This window comes from Coturnix japonica, chromosome 3 (assembly GCF_001577835.2).
Source record: "Coturnix japonica isolate 7356 chromosome 3, Coturnix japonica 2.1, whole genome shotgun sequence".
Classification (NCBI taxonomy): Eukaryota; Metazoa; Chordata; class Aves; order Galliformes; family Phasianidae; genus Coturnix; species Coturnix japonica.
The window spans coordinates 47951327-47978565 of record NC_029518.1 but is presented as its reverse complement, the minus strand read 5'-3'; the positions used below and the strand labels follow the sequence as shown (position 1 = coordinate 47978565).

Sequence of the window (27239 nt, the reverse complement as noted above, 5' to 3'; positions counted from 1 at the left end):
TGAGACAAATGACCCTAGGGAATAAAAATACAATGGATTTTAAGTCCTATGAAACTCTACACTGTGCAGAGATTGCCAAATAAAATGAGGCAGGGAACCAGAAAAAATCCAGAAATAAACCAGAAACTTGATCATGGTTAATGATCACCACTGAGAAAGGAAGGCTTTATGATTTTGTATTTTATGAGTGCAAAATATCTGGGGATAAAAATAATTCAAAACTAATCAAAAGAGAGAAACTGAAAACTGTCTGGCATTCAGAAAATAGTGGCATAAAGTTAAAGAGAAGATATGAGAATGTGCAAGCTCATGCAGATTTAAGGCATGGAGGAAGAATAGGAGAAATGGAGACAGGGAGGATGAAATAATATTAGGCAGTTATGGATGGCAAAGTCCTTAACTGTTCCTGAGAGATTTATAAAATCATGTCAACCTGCTCTTTCATGTGAAGTGTCCCAGGAAGCCACTGAAGTCACTGAACTATTGTAGTTAGCTAGGGCAGGCAGTATGGAGCTGCAGCAGTTATATACCATAGGTCTTACCAGCTTAAACCATGTCCAGATTATACCCAGATAACATCTTGGTGCCTTAATGATAGGGGTAGGTAGATGTGTAGCCTTAAAGATAAATGTCTGGGAAATAATTTTTGAACTTCAGTTAGCTCCACAGATTTACAAATAAAACAGTATTAGCAAGTGCACTAACAAGGACAAAGGGAACTCTAGGCTGCTACACTGCACTGATATGTCAGTTTTTGAATATCTGAGACTTGCAACCAATCCTGAAAACCAAACAAAACTTCTGTTGTCCTTTCTACTATTCATTTTATAGAAGTTGCTGAAGAAATGTAGGTTATAGTGTTGTAACAAAGAAAGATCTGTGTTTGAGCAGCTTCAACCCACTTGAAAGGAAGAGCTATTTAAAATCATATAAAATCAGATCTTACCCCATCAATCAGCTCTTTCAACAAGAGCTAATGCAGCCAAACTGATAGAATTTTAGAGTGGCTTGGGTTGGAAGGTTTGCAGAGGGTAAGGTTGACACTCACTAGATCAGGTTGTCCAGGGAACAGTTTAGAAACTTTTGTGTTGATACCCCTCCATGACTTTTTGCAGCAACAAACTTCAGTCTACTTGACTACTTGTTCTGAATCATGAAAAGGTTCAACCTTAAAAAAAAAATAAAAATAAAAAAATAAAAGCCAAGAAAAATAGTCCTAAAATTAAATGAGGACTTTTAAAGTTGATCCACTTTGCTATTATGGTTTAAAGAGCAGCTTTACAAAACTTGTGAAAGATATTCCCGGAAAGAACTATGAATGAACAGAGAAAGCAGTAAACTGTCCCACAAGATGTGCTCTGGACAGGACAGTAATGGGCAATCACAGACTCCCTCACTGCTCCCTGCTGTTTTAGTTCTAGCTCTGCTCTGACCAAGAACACTGAAATTGTCCTCTTGGAGAGGACTGATGAAGAACTACTCTTTCCATAGCCACAAAATGGTGTTGACCATGGAACTGGAATGTTTCACACCAAAAAAAAAAAAAATAAAAAAAAAAAAATTGTATATTCTTCTTATAGGCTGTCTAGCTAGAGTTTTCTGAAGTTCAGTGGTTATTCATGCACAAGAATCTAACGGAAAAGAAGTGAGGTTTTCAACAGTACTAAGTGTTTAGACTTGTAAACTGTGTGTGCAAGAAGACTGAGCAGAAAATGCTAGCTGTTAGTTATGATTCATTCCTTAGGAACTATATCAGACTAGAGCTTCTTTGGTCCCATGGGCAAGATGATCGTTAGTGGTATGGTATGTTTCTGCAGGGCATCCTTCAGTTTGGTTTTGCCTGAAAGTGATCTGGGTTCTATATTATGAGATTGCTCTGAGGGGCAAACTGAAACCAGGAATGAGATATGGACTTTAAAGGAGTAGCTCTGGTCCCAGCTCAAACACTAGTACAGACACTCACTGGAGTACCTAGATTCCTGATTATAACTATCCCAAATTGTACTTGGACCCCAAATCAATTAGTCTCTGAGAAATCTTATTATTGCTTTTTAATTTTAATATTCTTTAAATTTATGGTAGCAGAATTAAATTTTAGAACATAAACTTCTGACTTTTAAATAGTAAATAAATGACCCCAAAGCTCTCATCCATATGTCTGTCAAAGTGAATTAAACAAGGTAGATTTAAATGAGGTAAAGAGCTGACATTTGATATATTTCTATTTTTTATCTGAAACTGAAATCTATAACTTTGAATAACTCCTTAATTTGTCCAAAAAAAAGCCTGTAAGACTTTATGAGAAATAGTTGTTTAAATTACACAGCTAAAATCATGCAAAAAATCTATTAGACATGTACCTGGATGAATATTCACTTGAAAATACATATTTTTGGGATGAGAAGATCTATCATTTTTCAACCATTACATGAGCTACACTAATTTTCACACTATTATGTTTTTCTTATATGTTAAGTGTATGCCAGTATCTTCTTTAACACACGGTATGAAGCCAGTCATCTTTGTCTTCTCAAAAAAATACGCTCTTCACTTCTGTCTAACATTAAGACTGATCTGAAACAATCTCATACTAGACAGGCTTTAATGGACTCCAAGTTCAGATGGTCTAAGCATATGAGAGCCAAAATTGAGTTACAAACTGCAAAGAAAAAGTTCAGTTTTGTTCTGTAGTCAAAAATTGCACCTATTAAATCATAATGACATTTCTTGTTTCAAGTTGTGCCCATTCAGTTGTGTCACGCTAGTCACTGTGTTCCTGGTATTACTTTTCAGGGAAGTTGTCTGTATGGCAGAAGAGTTGCGCAAGTAACTGGCAGATCTCTCTCGCTGAGATTTCTTCCGGCAGCAAAGCTGGTTGTTGAAATGTCTTCTGAAACTCTCACTGAGCAAATACAGTGCAAATGGATTGACACAAGAGTTGCAGAAGCTTAGCACTCGGGCCACTAAGGTAACAACCATATGCCCTATTGATGAATCAATCTCATTGTAATTGAAAGACCGGTACATGTATAGCACATGGTTAGGAAACCAACAGATAGCAAAGAAGCCAACAAAAACTAGAACAATTTTTGCCAGACGTTTCCGAGTTTCCATCTAAAAAGATGAAGAGAACTCAAATCAACAACAGTGAATAAAACTACTACACATAACAGACAGTTAAAACATGTAGCATTTCACTTTATATTAAGAATTATCATAAGACCAGTTATTTTTTCTGGCTCATTTACTTTCCCACATTCACTTTACGTGCAGTACAAAATGCTAACTGTTTGCAGTTACAGAAGGTTGCTCTTTCTATATGAAGCAAGAACACTTCATGACCCAAGTATGCATTGGCACATCACCTCAAAGCATGCACCAAAGGATGTATCTTGACTTGAAACAGCTTTAGTTAGAAGTTATTTTGAAACTGCTGGTTTTGAAATCAAGAAACATTGTAAGCCTGTCACCTACGGTTTTAGCCTTAAGATACTACTTACATGCTGTTATTTTGCCTGAAATGCCTCAGGCTTGCACCTCTCTCCAGTGGAAACCAGCAAAATAGCTCATTACACAGTCTGAAGCATCTTAATTCCAGGGTAAGATGAAAGGCTTGACCAGTCTTCAATAATGTCTTGAAAGAAATGTACTTTATTTGCAGTACTAAAGTATAATTGGATTACAATGTAGATATTCAGAGTGGATGAAGAGTTGAAAGGAAATGAGCATACGCAGTGGTCCCAAAACTGAGAGATGGAGAGAAACTGGCCTATTAATGGTGCCAAAGGGAGGTAGAAGCTTTCTAAATATTCATTCCAAAAGATTTACTGTTTGTGGCAGGTACCAAAGTTTCATGGGCATGGGAAGTTTTTCTGGCTTTGCACGAATTACTATCAAATTTAACTTGTTAAAAAGCAAGTGACTTTTTTCTAACAGAGTTTCAAAATCCATGAAACAAATCTGTAAATGAAATTTCCTTATCTCCATCTGAGCAAAAAGCAGTTGGCGTTTCACAGAAGATGGGAAAGCTGTACCACTGCAATTTGGTATGATTTGCACTGGGCCAGATAGCAACAGCAGAGTAAAAGATACAGAGGCAGCATGTGAATATCGTAGTTTTGTGCTGTTGTATAAAGAAATGTGAACTGATAGCAATAATCTGAATTTACTTTCTCTTGCTGGGAGATATGTAAGTACACTAGATGTTTCTATTCTTCTGAGTCCCATAGATCAAACAAAAAATACCAAAGTGGAATGAAAAAAAAAATTCTAATTTGAAAATACATGTAGGTTCAGAAATTGGATATAAATTAAATATTGTTTCCATCCTGTGAGTTCAGCCAAAAGGCTCTCAGTATTTCACAGAAAATAACATAGTACATGAAGTGCTAATATGTATGCATTTTTACAAGAAACAGACTAGAGTAGAAATGAAATGCTGAGCTAAAATGACATGAGGGAATGGGGTCTTTCTTTCGAAAAGAATGTGTGTGTTCTGTCTAGGCAAAGAGATTTCTCTGCATAAAGATATTTTCTACAGCACTGGCAGAAAAAAAGCTAAATTATAAGTAGTTTTCTCTATCAATACAATCACTTTTTAAAGTGATTAAGGCATTTTCATGGCAAAAGCAGAGGTTGGCGCATAAACAATTGTGTTAATGAACAGCCAGTTGCTATCTTATGGCTATCTTATGGTGTGGAGGGCCTTATCAGGAAGTTGGCTATTAAAATGTATTGTCTCAAAGGTATACAGACTCTATACTGAAAATTCTATAGCAACTACAACAGAAAGATTATTAAGAAAAGTTCAGTTGTAAGCTCAGGATTGTATCCAAGATAGATCTACTCAGGTGGCCAAAATAGTTCAATTAATGATGATATTTTCATCATTCCTCAGCCTGAGAAGAGCCTCCAAGCCTCTAAGAGCCAGTATTTTTCATTTCTGAGCAGAAAAAGAGACAATTCTAAAAGAAGTTCATGTAAGATTTGTCCCCCTGGTAGTAGCATACAGGAAGAGGTGAAGTCAGTAAAACCACAAGCAGTGGTTACACTAGCAACACTTATGCGCACATACTTCTTTCAGGAATATGTCTTGTTGTTACTGAATTTATATTTTCCTTTGTATTAACTTACATATTGAGTTTAATACTGAGTAATTAGGACAGCAAAGACATTTTTCAGATAGTCGTATACTTAGATCATGCATGTGGAATCTGAGCTCTGCTTAGCCTGGCAACTTTGATTTTACATTTTTTGTTCTTCCATTTGTAAGTGCACACAACACATAATGTTTCAGTGGGAGTAAACATCAAATTGCTTACCAGTCGTTTTGAGTGCTCATTGTTTTCTCCAGGGATATTATGGGCACTTCTTATTAAACTCTTTGCAATATGATAGTAATAGATACTAATAATGGCAAGAGGAATAAGGAAATACACAAGGAAAATCAGCACAGAATGGATTTTTGGGTGCATGTCATCTGTCATGGGGTATGGTATACATGCTGTGAAAGTGGCGTTATCTGTGTCATTGATGTGGGCCAGTTCAGAGAACACTGCTTCAGGAACTGATAGGAGTATGGATATTATCCAAATGGCAATGGCTTTTGCACAGGTCCGTAGCACTGCACTGGAGGTCTGGATGTCCATGGGCTTTACAATTGCTTTGTACCTGAAAGGGATAAAAACACAGTTACATATTAAAAGGTATTCATGCAACAATTTAGGCGACTTCATACCTTTGACCAAAATAATGTCATACTTTTTTTCTACTTTGAACCAGCATAGGGTTTGTAATCTTTATCAGATTTGCATTTTCTAAGTCTTTTATCTTCCACTGCATACATATCCATCAGAGGTGGCAAAATGAGTTGAAGAAAAGTTGCAATCTGTCGCACATTCTGTGCCAGCCCAAAGAAAACATGGAAGCCACTACTACTCTGTTCTTTGTCCCACATCCTCCCAGCAAATCCCCAAATGCACATCCAACCTCTGTACTTCCATCCCACTCTAAAACCAGCACATTCATACTAGAACTTCTTCCTTATCTCCTCCTTCCTGCAACCACCTCATTCCCACTCACAGAAGCAGTACCACCCCACCAGCCCTTTGCCCTTACTCCTCAGCTCCATTGTATACATAGATATACTGTCCTGGCTGCAACACTCAAAACACATTTTTCTTTATAGAGTCAAACAAGAATGACAGCCAAGAGCCTGTCCAGAAGTATTAAACTCTTAAATAACGTAAGCATGTTCACATAAAGAGTTGGAAGCTTCTGCTTCCTCATTTTGGGAAACTGTCCCATTATATACAATTATAGATAAACCTTTGCAGTATTAATAATTTCGTGACCACTAAAGTGAAAACAGGAAATGTTACAGAGAATGGAAAAATCGCTACAGGAAAGCTGACAAAAGAGCAGAAGTAGACGCTGGTGAGGAAATTTTCTATTACAAAAAAAATAATTGCATAAGTTGATACCCAGGGAAACTTCTTACAAGGAAAGGTCAATTGTAAAAGGCTAAATACACTTTGAAAGAAATATTTCAAAGCTGCATTAATTCTTTGATGAACTTTATGATTCTGATTTTGATAAATATTTCTTTTCAAGAAGTAAAATATGTTTTTATGCTTTGCTTAAAACTGAACATTCAGTAAAAGATTTCAGTTGGACTAAACTATGGAAATTTGGAAGGTTACTTTATCTGATGCCTTTTTTTGGTCTTAATTTGATTTTACGTTCTTGAAATAACAGAACTTTCATGAAATGGAGAAATTATTTTTACTTACCATTAAAAGAGAAGTTTAACATGAGTCAGGAGAGATTCATATTCCAGGTACCTAACTTTATTCCTCTTAAGCTCCTTCTAGTCAGCAATGTACTGTTGAACAGTAATTCAGTATCTATGTGTATTAAAACACCCTTTGAGGTGCTTATTTTTCTCTTTCATCTGTTCAGTGAGCTTTCAATGAGAAGTGCTGTAAGTTAGATGTCTCCACTCAGTGATAGAACTCCTTATCCACACTTATAGATACATATACATTTGTAGATACATATCTATAACAAACATATATTAGTATGAACAGTTATCTAAACATTGTCAAAAGGTAAGTTTGTGTCATAATGCATTTGCTGCAGATAATGCTAATAAATGGAATTGCAATCCCAAGTACACTTTATGACTGTTTTACAGGTCCTCACAGTACTTATTAATCCTCAGTATGTCAAGCAGAAGTTTGGAGAACTGTGGGTCAAAGCTATATCCCTATGCCATGACTTGTGAGTTTGCTTAAGCCATCAGTGGAATTGACAATGCCATGGAAATGTCTGGCGCAGAATCTTGGTACCTTAGAAAATCCTTTTTGGGGGGAATATCTGAATTAAAATGTGTCTTGGAGCTCACTCTTTCTCATGACCATGATAAACTTACCATTAAATGATTTTAAATAATGGCTATTTATGGTCATATTCTCTCTGAATTCACAAAGGATTTTTACTGTGTCTTCACACATATAATGGAGTAGGAAATTAAACTGTTTCTGATAATTTGTTTACCATTTCTTCTAACACAAAATGAGAAACTCCCACTACACAAATGTGTAAAGAGATCCTTTACTCTGTTACAGCAACTTCTGCACGAAGCATAAAGGCTTCCCAGCACAAACTGTGACCTTATTAGGCAATAATTTACTTCCTATTGCTGTCTGCCTTGATTTCATTACATAAAGACAGACCTTCTATTTCATTTCATTCAGATGAGGTGACGTCAAGTCTTCGCATCTGCTCATTTCTTCAAGACTTCATGTTGCTGTAGAAGGGCTGATATGGGGACAAAGCATATTGAATAAAGAGGATGTATATTTTATACTCTAATATTTTTTCCTCTATTTTTGTACTGCATTGCTTTGTTGAATCACAGAATCACGGAATATGCATAGTTGGAAGGGACTCACAGTGACCATTAAGCTCAACCCCTGGCTGCACACAGCACAACCCAAAATTTGAACCCTATGCCTGAGAACACTGTCCAACCACTTCTAGAACTTCAGCAACTTGGGGGCCATGCCCACTGCCCTGGGCAGTCTGTTCCATGTCTACCAGCCCTCTGGTGAATAATCTTTCCCTAACCCCCACCTGCCCCTCCCCTGACACAGCTCCATGCTGTTCCCTCAGGCCCTGTTGCTGTCACAGAGAGTAGAGCTCACTGTTGCCCCTTCACTCCCTGTGAGATGCTGCAGCCGCCATCAGGCCTCCGCTCCACCTCCTCTGCTCAAGGTTGAACAAACCAAGGGACCTGAACTGCTTCACACAAGACAATGACCATGTCATAATTCATCACTTAAGCAGCATTTGGCTCTGTTAATATCTACACTGGAGACATTTTCAGAAGCTTTTATATTACCAGAAAATATATGGAATATTTGTGCCATGGCACATATTGCTGAGCTATGACTAACTCTAAATTTGAAGTCTTTCAAGCAAAGGGCCCTTTTCCACAAAAAGAGAAAAAAATAAAAGCTGGGTTCAGCCCAAAAAACTTCAGCATTGTCCTTCAGTTGAATACAAGATGGCATTCTTCCAAGATCTCAGTGGTCTGTGTCAATGAGAAGGAAAAAGCACTAAGAATTTTACAAAATCTGTCATGTTGTTTATATATCTGCAAAGACATAGAGACAGGTTACAGATAAAATCAAATGTAAACTAGGTGAACTTACAAGTATTCCCAAAATGAATATCCAGCATCTTCTTTTGTATAAAGCTCAAGTAAGGCTAAAATATACCACCAACCATTCGGATTACAATTGTGTACTTTTTGTAAATAAAACATCATCGGTAAATCAGGTAAATCAGAGTAAGAAGCAAATTATTTAGGCAAATTATTTTTAAAAATCTATCTTTTCCTTTACTTCACTGACGAAACAGTAAAATTATTGGTACTCAAGAAGATCAGGAAATAATTATAAGTATGAATTAAAAGCCTTCATGTAAATTCTGTCATTCTACATACTCTGTCATTATCTCTGCTGACAAAAGCATCTCATCTCTGGAAATATTTTTATAGTATTTCCTTTCTTTGAAGCTGCAGTTTCTACCAATGGACACAAGCAAAAACTTGCCCATTCTGCAGATACTGGTTTTGTTTGTAGAGAGCATAAATGTCCAACCCACTAGTTTTATGTTTTTGTTGCCCTCTTTTCTAGTATTTCTTTTCTAGTATTTTCTAGTAATTTTTTTAAAAAATTGAAGTTGTGTTATTTATACACATGAACTATATAATATATCTTATATGCAGCTCAAGACAATTCCTCTTCACTCAATGCAGCCCAGACAAGCCAAAAGGTTGGACACCCATGGTACTGAGTGCTTTCATTACAATCTCCTTCTGTACCCAATAGAATTGTGAAAGAAAGAATATCTTCATGTTGAGTTATAACATTTTGCAACCTTATAAACTATCAAATACCTTCTTAAATGTATGTCTCAGTTCTCAATTAGTATGTAAATTTAATTGGGAAAGAACCTGTCTCTCCTGAGTTCATTATGCTATTTCCCTCTCATACACTTGACTTCAAAAGAAGCTGCTTCATGGCTCATCCTAATCCATTATACTCCTACCTCTTTCTCTAGAGTACTTTGTGCTGATACACCTCAAAACCAAATTAAAAAGAAGGAGGAAAAAACAAAACAAAACAAAACAAAAAAAACAGCAACAACAAGAAAAAATGGGCAATACTTAAGAAGCCATTGGACAGTGATTACAGCCTATCATACTGCCAAGGGTTGCAATAGTCCTACAAAGGGGACAAAAGGGACTGAAAGCTCCTGGGAAAGGCTAAATAATTCATCTTTTCGTTTTGTTTTGTTTTGTTTTGTTTTGTTTTGTTTTTTATTGGTAGTTCGTAAAATGTTTAGACCAAAATGTAAAAGGTCAGATATTTTGAAAAGGATAATATGAGTAAACCTGAATGCAGAACATTGGTTTATTGGCACACTTCTAATATCTCCATAGGAGGAGACTCTACAACCTCCTTGGGCAACCTGTTCCAGTGCTCTGCCACCCTCACAGTAAAGAAGTACTCTTGCATGTGTGTATAGAACTTAAGTCCCATTTTTTCCCTATTGCCTCTTGTCACTACACACCACTGAAGAGTCTGTCCCCATCCATCTGACTCCTGTACTTTAGAATCCTGAACAGATTCTCTCTCAAGTCTTCTCCAAGAAGACAATCAGTCTTTCAGCCTTTTCCCATAAGGGAAATGATTCATGCCCTCAGTCATCTTTGTGGCCCTCTTGCTGGACTCTGTGTGGGAGAGGAGAGGAGAGGAGAGGAGAGGAGGAGGCGAGGGAGGACGGAGAGGGAGCAAAGGAGTAGGAGCAGGAGAGGAGAGGAGAGGAGGGAGAGTGAGAGGAGAGGCAGGAGAGAAGGAGAGGAGAGGAGAGGAGAGGAGAGGAAGAGCGAGGAGAGGAGAGGAGAGGAGAGGAAGAGCGAAGGAGGAGATGGAGAGGAGAGGAGAGGAGAGGAGAGGAGAGGAGAGGAAGAGGAGAGGAAGGAGAGGAGAGGAATATTTGGATTAGTCATGAGAATGACAGAAGAGTATCATACAAGATTTCATGAACTTGTAAGAACTTGCTAACTGTAATCATGATGTCAAGTTGGGCTCAATCTTGGCATGGACTTAAAAGTTACTAGTTAAGACACACGTTTAAGCTGAGAGACTGTGACTGGATATGCTTTGTTTAACTAATATATTAAAATAAACACAGAGACAAGTTTTAGCACTGTAGATCTGTGTTCAGCCCTGCTTGGTAAGAATTCAGCTGGATATATTTTTCAATTGCTGTTTTACCTGTTACAGGCACAGCTTGCTACTGGATTAATCTCAGAAACAGGAAACAGGAAAAACAGTTTTGGACACCAACATTTACATTAATTCAAAGCAAAAACTGTCTGCTGCCAGCTCAATAAAGGCATTTGATTGATCACAGACTAGGATAAGCACCACAGACACTTCTCACTTTGCCATCTTGAGGACTAAGCTGTTTTTGAAGAGCACAAAAAAAGAAAAGAGTTTAAAAGACATTTGTGTCTGCAAAGTTTGAGAAGAGCCAGAAAGCAGAAAAGGGCTAATAGCCCAATATGTGCAAACAAACAAACAAACAAAAAACCCTGAACAAATAAATAAAATTGAATTAATAAAAAAAATTAAAACAAAAACAAACAAACAAACAAAAAAAACCACTTGACTTCCTTTAAGAACTGGCTTCTAATTCAGGCTTCTTGTGAGTGAGACCACTGAGGGCGGATATCCCACTTTGTCATGTGCAGCATGTGAAGGCAGTCGATTTCATAGTTTGTGCGGGTTGGAAGGGACCTTAGAGATCAATCGATCCACCCCCCGGGGATTTCGAGCCTCTGTGTAGCGCGAGCGGCACTTTCTACCACTTGCACCACAGGGGATTCGAACCCAGGGCCTCTGGTGTTGCAAAGTGGCGTCTTTAACCACTGCGCCACCGGATTTGCAGCCTGCCATATTACCTGGAGTATCACTTTCAGCTTGCTGGCTACCCATCCTCACAATAATCTTGTACACAAAGTAATGGTAAAGAGAGATGTTCTCAAAAGAAGAGCATAGGCCCAGCTCTGCCCAACTATAACCCTACTAGTGTTTAGAGAAAGTACACTGTGTGGTCATAATGGTAGAGCTTCTGCAATGACAACCAACTTACTGTGACTGTGACAACACTGTCCCATTGTTCATTATCCTCATTCTAAGCAACTCATCTGAGAGATCTGAGGGGTGCAGGTTTTTTTTTCCTTTTCACATCCATTATTATTGAGCAATGGATTTTAAAAAAGAAATTTTTGCTTAAAAAATAAGAAAAGCATTATTTACTGCAAAAGTGATCAAGGAGGTTTTCCTGGATAGGTTGTGGAGACTCCTTCCTTGGAGATATTCTGAATCCAGAGCAACCTGCACTGGGTGATCCTGCTCCAAGAAGCAGTTTGAGCTAGGTGACAACTGGGGGTTCCTTCCTACCTCGTTGATTTTGTAATCCAGTATTTTTATATCATGCCATTCTCCATTGGATCAAAATGCTTAAATTTTATTGAGGAATTGTTTTGGAGTGCTATGGCTACATGAGCTTCATATTGGTTTCTGGTAATTTTCATAGTCTTTCAAGACAGAAACCACATGGCCAAGCTAAGTTTCTTAGTACAAAAAGCTGAGAAAAAGCCCAACCCCATGTCTCTTCTAAATAGCAGAGGGAGAGGATTAAGATAGATCAGGTGTTTGGAAAGACCTCTGAGAATTAGAGACTGTATTGATACATATTGATCCTTACCAAATATGATAGTTTCACCGAACATGTCTGGCAACCTTTATTTTGTGAGTCAAGTTTGCTCATATAAACTAGAGGGTGAGCTGAAGAAAAAAAAAAAAAAAAGTGTGAGAAAAATCTTGTCCATTCTCTCTTTAATTTATTTTGCTTTGTCTCTTATCACATAATTGTAACCATACTGCTACAGGCTAAAGCGAGAGAAGCATCTAGCCCAGCAACATTAGGCTTTCCACATTTAAAGATTTTAGTTCTACTGGCTCAGTATTATTTTGTTTTCCTATTTTATTCTACAGTCAAGGCATTATTCTTTGGCTAATTTTAAGTAATTTCCAGGATGTCATTTAATGCTGTTCTCCTTGACATGGATATTTAATCCTTGAATGCTGGCTATTAAAGCTCAAAAGGAATCACAGAATTATAGGGGCTGGAAGAGATTGAGTCCAGCCACCCTATAGCAGATGAGGCAGCAGGCAAGGAAGTCATGTACACTTTTTTCTTCATCTATTCCACAGTATGTAATAAGAAATAAAGATCTTAGAGGTCTCTATTCACTATATTTCAGCTTTAATCATCACCTGACAAAAGAAGAAACTTTAGATAAATTCTAAAGGAGAGTAACAAGAAGTTCTAATTAAAAGTATTTTTACTGATGAGAAGTAGTTACTAAGCAAATTGAGCCATTGTGTTTTTTATCATCTGTTGTAGTCAGAGGTCAGCATATAGCAAAATATTTTTAAATTCTTTACACTTTTATTGGAGAAAAAGCAGCCTTCCAAATCTTCCATAATTAAAGCAAATACTTTTTTGAAAATGGATCAAATAGTTTAGCTATACAAAGTTATTGCATACATTATTAAGCATCTCATTCAGGCATTCTAGTATTACATTTTTTAAATGTAGGAAAGGAGTCATGGAATTCGTAAAAATAACTCTGTTAGCTGGTTACTCAATTAAAAGCTTCATCAAAGATAATATTTTTTTAGGAAGAACAAAAAGAAGATGCTGTTTAAGTTTTAGTAGGGCCAGTTGCTCCACTGTTCAGCTTCACAGTCTTCATTACAGTGCAGCAGGACTGTATTTGAGCTAACACATTTAAACCCTTCATTAAAAAGAAAATTCAATCTAGAGAAAGTAGCAAAATTAAATTTAATCCTAGTTTTACAGTTCACATAAAGAATGAAGCATAAATTATAGCCAAAGAGAAAGAGACTAGTCTAAAACTGTTGTAAGGCTGCCATTTATTCCAGCAAACTCTAATCACCCCAAGTCCCTTGGCATTTCATAGATGCAATTGCTTTTCGCTAGCATGTATAAAATGTATGGCCAGAGGTGCATCCTGTAGCACTTCTTAATCTGCTGACCCCTGAGCATCTCCAGCCACTTCTGAACACTGTATGGAAACAGCATTTTGGTGTTCTACTTCATTATCATGCACAGTACTACAAGATCTTTTATCCTGAGAAGAAGGTGAGGAGACCCAACGCCCTAGTTTACATTTTGAGTTAAGTCCCACAATAGATGTAAAATGGAAAAGCACTCCCTAGGGCAGTAAACAAGTTCATGGCTTAATTCAAATCAGGTTCCACATTAATTTGTGTTCTTTTTGAAGTAAGGTGATACTGGCATGCCTTTTCTTGCATACCGTGCTATAATCCCACTGGCTAAACTTCTCCTCTTTATTTTCACTCATACAAGAACACACTAAGGTCTGGGACTTCCATGGTAGCATCTGTTGAGCCTTATCCAAGAGTGCAGTCTGTGCCTTGCCATGACACATTTCCAGGTAAAGTGCATCCCTGCCCATTATGCACTGGTTCTGCAGGAATTTTCAGGGTGTGCTGAGTGCTACTGGAAGTGTTTTGCCCCCATGGGGCCCTTGGCTCTCTGTTTTCTTTTTTTGCTTTCTACATTTTTGTCCCTTTGTCCTTTTCTTCATTTGTCATCCACTGTAGTTACTAGTTTTTCCCCTGTAATCTACCCTCTGCTTTTTGATTGTTTTGTTTTTTAAAATTAAGTAAGTTTTCAAGACACGGTTTAGTTTCTCTGTGATTGTGAAAATCATGACGTCATGAGGAGAAGGGGTTCCCTCCCTGAGCATTTCATCTGTGGCAGAGTACAGCTGGATCAGCACTTTTGCGCTAGCATCACATTCTGCACCAGAGATGGGCATGATCTTCTGACAAAGAAGGAAATCATGCCCTTTTCTGATGCCAACACACTGCACTGACAGTACTACCATTGGGGTCTGTGAAGTGTGAGGCTGCAGTAGAGCACCACTACCCATCCCAGCAGCCAGACCCAGAGATACAGACCACATGAGCTCAAGGATGGGATGAAACCAGAAGCTGGTCCTGAGATGAGAACAGGCAAACTTAGGCCAATTTGCTGTGATGAACGTAGTTTGTTAATGCTTTAGGAAAGTCTGGGAAGCAGTGTTACAAATTTCATATAATATTTGTACACAAGAAAACTCCTAAATAATCTCACTTTCAGGTAGTGAAACTTCCAGACAGAAGATGCACACCTCTCACAGTGAAAGCACAGGCGATGTTGAGAGACACTTTTGTGACAAAAGCCATATGAAATTAAGCAAGTTTAGAAAAAAGATGTACTCAATGTGTGCTATATTTTTTTTTTCCTTGTGGCTGCAGTTTTTAGGCAATGATTGCTCAGATTTTGTTTCTACTGTAGCTGTTACTGCTAACTCTACTCCATACATGTAATTTACTAGGCTGAATTTCCACATAAACAGTAAGTGCTAAATACACTGTGGAATATCCTTTTTCTTTTTTTTTTAATCTTAACTCATTTAAGAACATTGTAAAGAACTGTAAATATTTATAAACCTTTTGTGCAATCAGTGCATGGAGTTATATATAGTTCTCTGGTAATAGGGAGCAAAAAATAGGAAATAAGTTAGTGATCACATATTACAGTGTACTTGGAGCATTAGCTGGGAAAGAAAAGATCACTGCAAAGCCATTATTGTCTACCAGACCAGAATTTGTACTAGATTATAATGGAACCTTATATCCATATCACAGCTACCAAACTACTTGCATCTTCTTTTGCCTGTCTAGAGACAACACTGTCCCCGGCCAGGTCTCTCTTCCTCATCACCTCTTGTGGCTGGACTTGATGATCTTTAAGGTCTTTTCCAACCCAAGATATTTATGGTTCTATGATCACTTCTTAGCTGCAGGCTGCTGCCACCTCTGCCCATCTGCCAACATAATTAACTGTACAGCTTCCTCTGTATTTGAATCATGTAAAGATGATACAGCTTAGTAACTTGCCACAATTCAGTGCAACAACAAGGAAAACAAAACAAACAAACAAAAAACCACTCATACCAATGCTGCCTCTTTGTTTCAAGAAAAGTTTCTCTTGTACAAAATTGCATAACCGAGTCCAATTGAAATTCCACTAAGAGCCATGCCAGTTTCACTGATTTGTTCTCTTAGGTTAAAATACACTGTTTTCTGAAGCCAGTGGCCATTTTTCCTAACTGTTATTTTTTGTTATTGTTATTGTCAATAACAAAAAACATAACTACAGAAGTTAAAGAAACAGAATTACTAAATTCTTCATATAACTATTTCTAATGCTTGCATGTAATATGTACTTCAAATTACTAGAGGAATGTATATATCAAGAGCTTATATGGTCACATCACACCATCTGTAGCTGTTTGGTACAATATTTAGTTATGTATGTGTCCAGCACAAATAGATTCAGTTTTATTGCTTCCTGAATTTTCACTGTTATTAAAAGAAGAATATAAAACAATATGGAAAAGGAAAAAAGGAAAAGAAAAAATTTAAAGCTATATAAGAAGTAAATGAAAAAAGATTTAAACATCAAACCACCAGCACTCATTATATCTCACTGGAGATATGATCTCCTCTTCAAATAGCTTCTTCCCATTTCAAGTAATATACCATATTCATACTTTTTAAACAGTAGAAACAGAGCAGAAATAAAAATGCGAGGTTTGCTTGACTCTCTGAGGACGATTTTTGACATACTCTTTAACTGAGGTAATCAAGGCATTACAGGCATTCACTTTAAAGTACAATTTTCATGCTTCTCTTCAAGAAAACAATCAATTTTCATATATTACAGGCTTTATAGAGAAGTATTTTTTATTCTGGTTCAAATAGCACTGAAATTGATGGCCACTGATGAGTACATTTAGATGAAATCAAATGATTTATTGCATCGGCTTTTCTTAGCCGAAAAATTTATATAGCAGTAAGAAAAATACAGCTATACTCTATTGAAGAAAGTATTTAAAGTTTTGAAGAAACTTTAAGTCTGAAGATGTACTATTAAACTTCAAGTCTTTATATACCAATGTAACAAAATCCAACAAAAGCAAAAGGGGTACTTCCTATGAAGAAGGAATTTAACATTTTCATTTCTGGCTGAATAAAAGTGCTTAGATACAGATAATTTAGATTCCTTTAAGTTTGCAAAATTACAGTGCCAGATTCAGCATTTCTTAGCATGAAGCATGGTCTAACTGCTACTTATTTGCCTTAAATCCCTAATTTATCCATCTAAATTAATTGGGAACAGAAGTTTGGGGTCCAGCTCTTTGTTTCTTCCTAATATGAGAAGCAAAGAGATGGAGATGTTTCCTTCTTATTTTGTTTCTCCCTACCCCCATTTTTCTGTAAGCTCCAGGGAAGACAAAATGGACAGTCTGAATCAAAAGTTCAATCGTGATAATTCTAGTAGAACAGTTTGGTGTCTCCAAGTTCTTAGAGGCTGAACTAGTTCTAATGATCACCTCAGGTAACCTGCTGTTCTTTTAAGGCATAAAGACACACACAGAGAGATGCTCCCTTATACACTTTCTCAGCAGAAAGAAATAAATCTATGTTATGCCTGTGTTCAGCTCAGTTTAAACTGCTCACTACCTGTTGACATATCAGTGTGGTTTGGCACTGATCATATTTAGAACCTAAAACGTTCCTCTAACAAATAAGATTTTAATACACAAGCAATTACTTGGCATTGCACCGGATATGTATCTACCCAGATACGTAGAAAACAGAGCTAAGCCCCAGTTCCTGCTTCTTGCACCCCAGAAGATGGAGCCACATGCAAACCCTTTTGCAGAAACCTTTTAACTTGATATCAGACATGCCATCAGTCAGAGGGAAGGAGACTTATGGTCAACTCACAGGTGGAACTAAGGGGACCGAAACCCAAAGGTACTTTGTCGGAGGTGTGCCTTACCTTTCTTATCATCTTGGGCTAGCCAAAGGGACAGCCCAGCTTTCATACCTGTCAGCACTGAGGGCAGTAAGGGTGAAGACAGAGACGCCAACAGAGGTGAGCTGGATGGCAGGGATGAGCTTGCAGCCCACCTCCCCAAAGAGCCACTCTTCAGAGAAGTAGTGGGAGGCATCCACTGGCACACAGGTCACCAGCAGGAGCAGGTCACCAGCAGCCAGGCTGGAGATGAAGATGTTGGGCACACTCCTCATAGCACTGTTGGAGATGAAGATCTTCATGAGGGTGACATTTCCCAGCAAGCCCACAGTGATGATGAGCAGGTAAAGTGAAGGGATCACACAGCGGACAGTGAACATGGCCATGCCCCATGCTGGAGGCAGCAGGGTTGTGTCTGGCACCAGCTGGATGCTCCCATTGCCCCCAAGGGGCAGTGCTGTGAGCTCAGACAGCAGCTCTGCCTCCATCCTCGACCTCTGGGCGAACTGGAGGGCTCCAGTATAAAGTGAAATGCGAGACACTAAAAATATTCACGTCTCTGCAAGTCAACCAACTTTATCCCTTTTCCCTTCTGCCCTTTTTCCTTCCGCTTTTTCTCCATTGGTAGCAGAGATCACACCGTTCTCGGGCACAGAAGAGAGAAAGAAGAAGAACAACAACAAAAGAATACAATATATGCCACTCCCCCTCAGTTCTTTGGGCAAGACCTTCTCCGGGAAGACAGGAGGGTGAGATCCTGGGGCTCAGCTGTCTGGAGCTGTCCAGCGGCGCTGGTGCTGTTCTTTCCGCGGGTGGTGTCGGAGCTGCGAGCAAAGCGCGGAACGAGCCCGCTTCTTATTCCGTAGCCCCAGTGTATACCTGACGCTGGGAGGAGCCTCCCCGCCCTCCGCCCGCGTTTGTGCGCTCTCCCTTGCTCCGAGACGACAAGGAGGATCTTGCACGGAGGGGAGCCGTCCTCCAGACACGGATCTTCCCTGTTCACCCTGATGAAACCACAGCACTCTGAAACACGGATTGACAGGAGCACTTGGAGATGAAGTGATTTCATTCTTGCCGTCCAGCTGCAGGTTATGAAAAGATCCTACCGAAAGCCATCAGTTGTCTTTAAAGTTTTAGGATTTACTTTGCGAAGTTGTATTTCACATTCCTTCAGATAGGGAAATGGGGGATATGTGATGTGTTTTATCCATCATTTACTGTGCAAACAGAGTATCAGAATGGAGAGTGTTTGCCTCTATTACGTGTACAGTATTTGCCCTAAGTGTCTTTTGCTTTTCAGTGAGGAAGTATTCATTACTTGTTTAGGCATACACACAGACTCTCCAAACAGTTCCATCTGTTTCCAGCAGAAGCCATGAGTTTAGGTAATTATGCTGCAAGGCAGGACCTGGGTTTTCATGACACAAATGAATAGTAGCATTTGCCAGTAACATCCTCTGTGAACTGATTATTCTCCTTCCTCTTCTCAGAAAGGAGGATGTATGAAAGACTACAGAGACCTTGCTTTCTTACCTTAATAAAAGTTATCCTGAAGCACTGTGGGTTTGTAAGAGGAGCATAGAGAAAGCAAATGAACAGATGGAGGTCTTATTGAAGTGGCAGAATGAGACTGGCCACTAAAATACCAACAGCAAAAGGTGTAAGCTGTGCAGCATATTCATGGCATGTTGCCTGGTGCGGGAACCAAATTTTAAAAACATCAATGGTTTAACTTAAATAACCTTTCAGTAAGATTATCAGAAGTATTATTTCTTCTGAAAAGTTACAGCTGTCTATATCTGTCAGTCTTTGTGACTTTTCCTGTTATATGTATTACAGTTGTGTAAATGGATATTTAATGTAATGTTAGTTTCTTAGAAGGTACAGGAAATGCTGCTGCTGATGTTTTCCTCCACAATGTGTTAAATTCCCCCTGAGGCAGCCTTACTGTCAACTTGGAAATTTTCACAACTGCTGGTATTTTCTACTATGTTGAGTGCACAATATCTTTTCTGTATTAATCTCCCTGCAAACAGTCTGAATCATTACTTTTTTTTTTTTTTTTTTTTTTTTTTTTTGGTTCCCTTGGAGGTATCTAATCCTTGTTTTTAGCCCTGTAAGCCAGAATATGAGCTGTGGTCCTTTCACTTTTTTCTTTGGAAATGGGTTTATATGTGAGCAATCAATAGGATTCTTTACATATGCTAGTTTAAAGTTAACATCTTTAATACTGATTTAACCAAAACACCAAAAGCTGAATCTCGAATATTAACAAAAGAAAATTTTAGAAGCTGTTCTCCAGAAGAATTTCTTCTACCCTAGTACTTTACATATCCCGTAGACCAAAAGATGGAATTCCAAAGGTGATAGAATTAGGATCATATTCAGTGGGAATTTATTTTACTGACTTTCAACAGCATTTATCTAGTCTGTATTTGCAGAACTCTGAACAGCAAGGAAATAAGCTTTTGAGACTGCGAGTGTCTCCAGCTCAAAGGAAACAGAAAGTTAGATTATGCTTCTAATGTCATTCAGAGGAAGTCTGTATAAAGGCAAGAGAATATACTCAAACAACATGAATATAATTTCCTGCAGAGGCAAAAAGATAGGGAAACACTCCACAGACCCTGACATAAAACAGCCAGAATTCAGATCCTCACATGCAGATTGTTCATCATTCTCTTTTCAAACAAAAGAAAAAATACAATCTCTTGGGCTGATATTTCAGATTATAGTCTACAGACAATTTCATCTTCCTGCTGTGATACAAAACTTGGCATGAGAGCAAAGGAGAGCAAAGGTACAGGGATGCTTGCTTAGTAGGAAAGAAACGGTGCACAAGCTGAAATCAAGCAGCGCAGAGGGAGACTATCTGGGACTGTGATACCACAGGGCAGGGACTGTAACAGCTGGGAAATGTGGGAGGCAAATTTGCTTCATCAGTAATTCCCAAATGTAGGGATGCCAACTTCCCACATCTCACAAATACTCTCTACTGAGACCTGCTTCTAGCACAAAAAGGGTCTCCCTTCACACAAAGGTACTCAGTAATCCCAGCGCTATTTTCAGACTTGCACATCACAAAAATTACAAGTCCAACAAAGTTCCAAGCATATCTACCACCAAAACTGCCTACAGTAAGTAGCCTCTTTTCAAAATGCAGACTTGCAAATGGAATGTGTGAACTGTGCAGCTGTATTCAGATACAGCTGGAAGTAATCATCAATCACACTTTAAAAGCAAAAACAAAAATAAGAAAACAAACACAACAGCAACACAAGACAACAAAAGAGCAACAGCTATTATTTAAAACACCGAGCATGAGAGATCAAACTTCAGGGAAAGGTTTATAGTATCACACATTAAACCAGCAGATGCAGTTGGAAAAATGGACCTGCAGCAAAGAGTGATTTCTCCTAGACTGCTGGATGTCTAACAGCTTTAAGTAAGTCATGTCTTCTTTATTGTTACTTGAATTCAGCCCTTCTTAATTTGAGCTTGTTTTGGCAGAGACTTCCATTATCTTCCATCTTCTTGAGTCACAGGCTTTACTTAAAAAGCAAGATCCTAGCATTTGAAGGGCAGAAATAGATTACTGAGTTTCTTTCCAGGTTTCAAAACAGATAATGGTTTACCAGTGCCGCTATATGGGCAGCAGGAGTGGTGTTCAAGCAGTGACTGGGAAGAGTAGCCAGAAAAAAAATAAAGGAGAGAATGGAGGTAAGGGGTCTCTCTCTGGATATGAAACACATTGTGATGGGAAACTTTGAAAAGGTTCAAATTCTAAGGCAAGACCTCAAACTCTAAGTCAAGGCATCTAAACATCAAACACCTATTACTCTTTTACTAGTAAAATAATGCTGAATGTTAATCATCTCATAGGCAATGCTGTAGTTTCCCTGGGAGAAATGGATGTGGGAAGTACTCTGAAAAGAATTGTCATGGACTTGTGTAGAGAATGTTAGAAATGTCATGAGCTAGCAAACTGGGTATGTTGGAAAGAGAAATACTGAATTCAACTGTGGCTGCCCAGAGACAAGCTCTAAGCACCACCTAATTAATAGAAAAAATGTCAGATACATGCTGTACAGCCCTTTATTCCTTCTGAGACACCAGACAACAGAAGTAACTATGCTGTTCCACCACATCCAAGTTGTGTCTGTCAGCAGTACTCTGTACAGGGAACGCAGGACTACAAGTAGGAGCAGTGTATGGCTCCCAGGCCTGGCAAGGTTGTGACAGTCACAAATATGAAAACTTCTCATTAAGGCTATATGACTGGAAATGGTGACTGTAGGAAAGAAGGCTATAGAGAGATTCTTCATGCTTATTTTTTAACTTTGCAAAATACACCTTTTAAATTACATAGATTTTTGATTTATTAAAAAAATGTGATGAAGAAGTTTAATATATGACGCACATCTTCCAGACTGAGTGCCATGGCTGTGGCCTGCATAAACCCAGGCTCCCTTTTTTTTCATCTTTCTCAGCTCCCATCCATTGCATCCTGGCAAGTTCTATATGAGTCATGTTCTCCTATCCACTTCCCTGTGTGGTAAACATACACCAGTCAGGAGGAAACAAGGAAGCCACTTGTGCCATGAGCCTCCTGCTCTAGCTGAAGATGAAGCAGCTTCCATCTCTGGTCAGAACTGCAGTGGAGCACCAGCCTCTGGCTAGCAGAGTACTCCATTGGTGCTAAGCTTTTGTGAGGAACCCTGCAAACCAAAACTGACAGAAGAGACTATTTCCCAACATTTACACATTCAAATTCTTCTTTGACAGACAATCTTCATGGCACCAATTTATTTTCATCTGAGATAAGGAATCTTTCACTGTGACTACTATATAGTAATTACACTGTGTGCTGTTACATTCAAATTCACTAATAAAGCAGTGAACTGAGTACTTTGTGTTGAAGTGACAGTTCATCCCTGTACAGCAGAACTCCAAGCAATAGAGTATTTTTAAGCAAGCATTTTGTTTCTATTTATTTAACTGTGTTTATTCAGTAGAACTTATGTTCATTAAAAGGTTAAATGACACATTAAGTTTCAGTCTTGAGCTAAGAGACAAGCTGAAGTCTCAGCTGGGAACAAGTCTGATATTGTTTTCTGCCTTATTTGTGTGTAATAGACAACCAACAGACAGCTGCTCCTGCAAATTCAAAACAAGTAATGATTTTCTGTCAAGCAAGTCCCAAACAACTGCTGGAGCTGCCTTAGCAGACTGCATTCAGACTTGCAATGCCAGCTTATTCTACTCGCATCTCAAATCATCCTCTTAATGTGGTGTTACAAAACACATATGACAAAAGAAAACACATTGTTTGCAGTTGCTCCTAGTGGGATAATGAGCTTCCTGTGCTTAAGTTCATAGGATATACATTTGAAACACTTCTGAGAAACCAACAAATTTATTACAGACTTATTCATCATTACATTCAGTGGGGTCTGAGCAGGGACATCTGTGATGTTTGTATCAGGATTCATTCACAGCCCCTCCAAAATTCATTTTTTATTTCAGTTCAGCTGTATTCCTTAACTGTTCCCAGAATTACAGCATAGCATTGCCAGCTAACTCTTCTTTTAGTGTCTTTATTACAGTGCAGATACCCAAGCTTCCATATTGCTTCTGTGGTCACACAGAATTATTTGATTTTCTTATATCAGATGACCCAATCAGGTAAGTAGTTATTTTATCTCCAGTTAACAACAGAAAGCTATACAGTACCACTTGTACAGTGCAGTTCTCAGATTTTTGCCCAAAATGTGTCCTTAATTATTGCTGCTAATATAATGAAATCAAATGATTAAAATATTAATGATATTAAAAATACATCCATCATACATACATCATGATGAGTTAGTTTAATAACTTTATAGTAATGTGGAAACAATAAACATTTTTTCTTAATAACACAGTTGTTACAGTCATTGTGGTATATTTTACTGACACAGCAGACAAATCTACATGTGAAAGGAAGCCTTCCTCCCATCTCTTCCCTTTCCTGCCTGTGTTTCCCTGTGTATGAGCACACATTGAGGAAGAGGCAATACTTTTTATTACAGGAGCTTTAAGTTATGCTGAAACCAGCTGTGGAGTATGTTCCATCATGAATCTGGAGGCAAAAGTGCAAGAACTTCTCTTCAGATTTGGTGGCTGAACAGCACTCATTCCTGCTACTGTGCCTCAGTAACTGAGCACTAAGCTGCTGCTTCTCTTCTTCCAGCTTCCTATCTCCACTCTTCTAACAGAACTCTCACTAGATCCAAGCTAACAGGTGGAGGTTTGTTCTCATGCTTCACTACGTGGTTGTTACCTTCAGCAGAACTTGGCAATGGCAGAAGCTCTACTAGAGTTCTTCAACTGTATAGTGACAAATTGCTAATAACAATTACTGCTATTATGTTATTTGTGATAACATTCTAGTGGATTTTATTTGTCTTAATTAAATTGCTGTTATTTATTTGAATACAGAATCTTGGACCAACAACTTCCAAGTTTGGCTATAAACCTCCTTTTTATGGGACTTAATGAAAATTATTTTTTAACTTATTTATTTTATAAACTTCAGATGCTGCAAATTGAATCCATTATCATCGTAGCTGGGGCAGGGAAGTAGCAGAGCCAGGGAACCCCCAAGGCCAGTGGGTGACTACTGATACCTTGTAGGTGGGCCTGAAAGTCCTCCCAGCCAGGGGAGAAAGGCTTAGCAGGCCAGGGCAGGGCAGCAGGACAAGTGTAGGAAAGCTGACAGTAGCACTACTAACAGTGTTTTCTAAGGGTTACGAACAGACAGGGTCTGCACAGGGACAAAAGGCCAAGAAAGCTGGGACACATTGCTCCCACAGCCCTTGATCCTCACTGGGTACTTGCCCTCACTACCAGGCAGTAGAGCTCCCCAGGTCAGATGTTTCACTCAGAGAGACAGGCCTGGGTGCTAGAAAGATCCTCTTTGAGAAGCTGACATTTAATTTGCAAGAACGAGTGTCTTCAGGTTCATGGTGGCTTGGTAGTTGTTATTTTGCTATCACGTAAATGGATACAGTAGGAAAATAAATAGACTTTCTCCTGAAACATTCAGTTTTGTCTGGTGCTTCCTGCAACAGCAGCGTACCAATAAAGATAATGAAACTGGCAGATTAACTGATAAAGGCTAGATATGTTACTGCTTATAGAAAATGCATAGCAATAGTAACATGTTCTAAGACCCTGTTTTGTTAGAGAGTCATTGCTGCCTTCACTGGCAGACTCTTTCATTTTCAAACAGAGAGGATAATATTTTGGTTGATGATGAAGAGCAAGTGGGCTTCCAACAGTAATTTTGTTCTATTTTGTTTTCATGTAGCCCTGTAATATGCAGCTCAGGCCTCCAGCAGTAATTGTCAAGTAACTCTGTTCTTTGGATCAGTTCTCATGTTTTTCGTCAGTGTTTTGGGCTTTGCTGTTTATGGAAATGAGGTCTTCCATTTCAGATATGACTCAGATTAGAGGGAGGGTAATCTTCTCAGTTACAACCAGTTCAAACCTGTAACTCCTCAGGTAATTATCTTGTGATTGTAGCAATTCAATATTAAGACAATAAACTGCAAACATTAAACATAATTGTTCTGTATAGTAAGTACTAGCTGATTGGGCTAGTTATCACTTAGCTTTTTCATGAATATTTGCCTTTTAATGATCTTTCATTTGTGACTGAATATGGAGTTGTACTTTCAGTCCTTCATAGCAACAATCCTCACCTTTCAGAAAGCAACTGAGCTTTTCAAATTAAATCATACCCGTGTTTTCCACCTTTACTATGCCACCTAAGCATTTATGCACTTAGTATGTGTTAAAAACAGACTTGCAAAATACTCCAACATATGTTCATTTTAGCTGACCCAGCGCAGTTGTAAGTGACCTGACAACCATATGTCTCTTCTACATTTTAGGTGTTCTAGGCATTCCAACTGGTGATTGTACTGGTGCATGCATCTCCTGTCCTCTGCAGTGTCGCAGAAGAGAACCACATTTGCGATTACCACAGTAGAGTAGTTACATGACAATTATTCCTCACTTAAAAACTCCTTCATTAAATGAATAATCTTTGTTTCCAGGTGTAGATCAAAGGTAATAAGGTTCAGACAGGAAGAGGTAGTTTCCTATATACAACATAGACAAATTACCATAAAAATGATCAGCTGTTTTTCATTTGCTTTTCAAATACCTTATATTTCTTGTGGAGAGAAGAAAAAAATAATTTGAAAAGGTTTCCTCCTGTTCTTTGTTCATCATTTTTCCTGGCTGAATTAAGAAATATTTTTTCAGGATCTCAATAAGCCATGAGACTTAGATGCAGAATCACAGGCTGGCTGAGGTCAAAAGGAAATTCTTAGTCTATATGGTCCAAACCCTGCTCAAGCATGGCTACCCAGAGCAGGGTGCCTAGGACCATGTCCAGGCAGATTTTGAAGATCGCCAAGGATGAAATTCCAAAATCTCTCTGGGTAATGTGTCAACACTCCATCATTTGCACAGTACCAGAGTGCTTCCTTTAGACACTTTAGAAAGGCCAGAAGAGTGCAAGAACCCCCAGCCCATCAGGGACTTCCCCATTAAATCCAGGAGCACTGCAGAACAATGTCTGTCATAGGAATGCCTGGGTACCCTTTTGGGGGTGTCCAAAAGCTGGGCTACCCATAATTTTTATGGTGGTCACAGTTAGGAACATTTTTAAAGTTGCTCTAATTCAGATCAGGTTTCCTATGAAATGAAAATTCTTGAATTCCTCAGTTCCATTTTTGCTTTTCCACTGGCACACAACATGTGCATTATTGCTTTTTAGTGAAAATGTTTTTTCTGTGGCCGTTTCCATCATTAGTTTCTGGAACACACGGATGGTGATTTTATCTCCACGTAAAGAAACAATTTCCCCATGGCTGCCAATGCTTCTCTTTCCTGCATTTGCCATTTGTTTCCTGGCACTCACTGTATTCTCAAGTGTCTTCCAACTTTTCTTTCTGCCAATTTTGCACCAGTTTTGTCATCGTTTATATTGCTTTCAATCAGCTTCCATCCGCCCTCACTCCCACCGAGACATGAGATGATCCCCAAGCTTCTTTTCCCTATTATGGAAGGAATTACATAATAAACCTGGGGTTTCTTTGATATGATTCAGTTTCTTTACAGAATGAACATGAAGTCAGTCTCCCAGAACACCCTGAGTATTTCTGGGGCTTACACAAAAATTGTAAGTGTTTATTTCACTTTTTCACTGTCTTCCTGCCTCATTTCCTCCAGCAGCACTCTGCACAATCCCCGCTGCATGAGTTTGCAGATTGGTCTCTAGCCAGACATCACGCCCACTTCAATTGTCACTTAATGAGGAGCCATAATTGCTTCTTCCTTCATCTTCAGTGAAACACATTTAGTACACCCAGAAAATGACGTGACTGCCTTTGCATTAAATGTACAGCTGCTTTGCGCCAGCCAGCTTATACACTACAGTCCTACAAGCTCTCCCTTCTTCTTCACTAGGAGAGTGGTTAGGCCCTGGAACAGGCTGCCCAGGGAGGTTGTGGATGCCCCGTCCTTGGAGGTGTTCAAGACCAGGTTGGACGGGGCCTCTGGGCAACCTGATTCTAGTAAAGGTGGTTATGTTGGTGGCCCTGCCAGGCAGGGGGGTT

At 38.6% G+C, this 27239-nt stretch overlaps 1 protein-coding gene and 1 long non-coding RNA gene across 4 annotated transcripts; one reads left to right on the top strand and one right to left on the bottom strand.

The window, feature by feature from the left end:
• Nucleotides 1–7: 7 nt before the first annotated feature.
• NMBR (neuromedin B receptor) lies at nt 8–18653 on the bottom strand. 3 transcript variants are annotated; one of them, XM_032443778.1, is made up of 4 exons: nt 18297–18653; nt 17641–17847; nt 5322–5670; nt 8–3114 (listed from the first exon to the last, which is right to left on the bottom strand). In XM_032443778.1, the coding sequence occupies exons 1-4, from the start codon at nt 18635–18637 to the stop codon at nt 2713–2715; spliced, it is 1299 nt and encodes a 432-aa protein (XP_032299669.1). In that variant the 5' UTR covers nt 18638–18653; the 3' UTR covers nt 8–2712. The 3 variants fall into 3 exon arrangements, with proteins under 3 accessions (XP_032299669.1, XP_032299670.1, XP_032299671.1); XM_032443779.1 differs by lacking the exons at nt 17641–17847; nt 18297–18653 and adding exons at nt 7737–7821; nt 11540–11801; XM_032443780.1 differs by lacking the exons at nt 17641–17847; nt 18297–18653 and adding an exon at nt 11540–11802.
• Nucleotides 18654–20754: 2101 nt separating this feature from the next.
• On the top strand, nt 20755–22656 carry LOC107311618. Its single transcript, XR_001554170.2, has 3 exons — nt 20755–21013; nt 21180–21288; nt 22059–22656. It is a non-coding gene; the product is annotated as an uncharacterized LOC107311618 (long non-coding RNA).
• Nucleotides 22657–27239: the final 4583 nt, after the last annotated feature.

What these genes read in the sequence shown, in the direction of transcription:
- NMBR (XM_032443778.1), bottom strand. Translation starts at nt 18,637, where the DNA reads ATGAAATCACTTCATCTCCAAGTGCTCCTGTCAATCCGTGTTTCAGAG. An exon ending in CTCCTGTCTTCCCGGAGAAG is followed by an intron (nt 17,848 to 18,296) that starts GTCTTGCCCAAA and finishes CATCTCCAACAG; the next exon opens with TGCTATGAGGAGTGTGCCCA. An exon ending in ATGAGCACTCAAAACGACTG is followed by an intron (nt 3,115 to 5,321) that starts GTAAGCAATTTG and finishes TCATCTTTTTAG; the next exon opens with ATGGAAACTCGGAAACGTCT.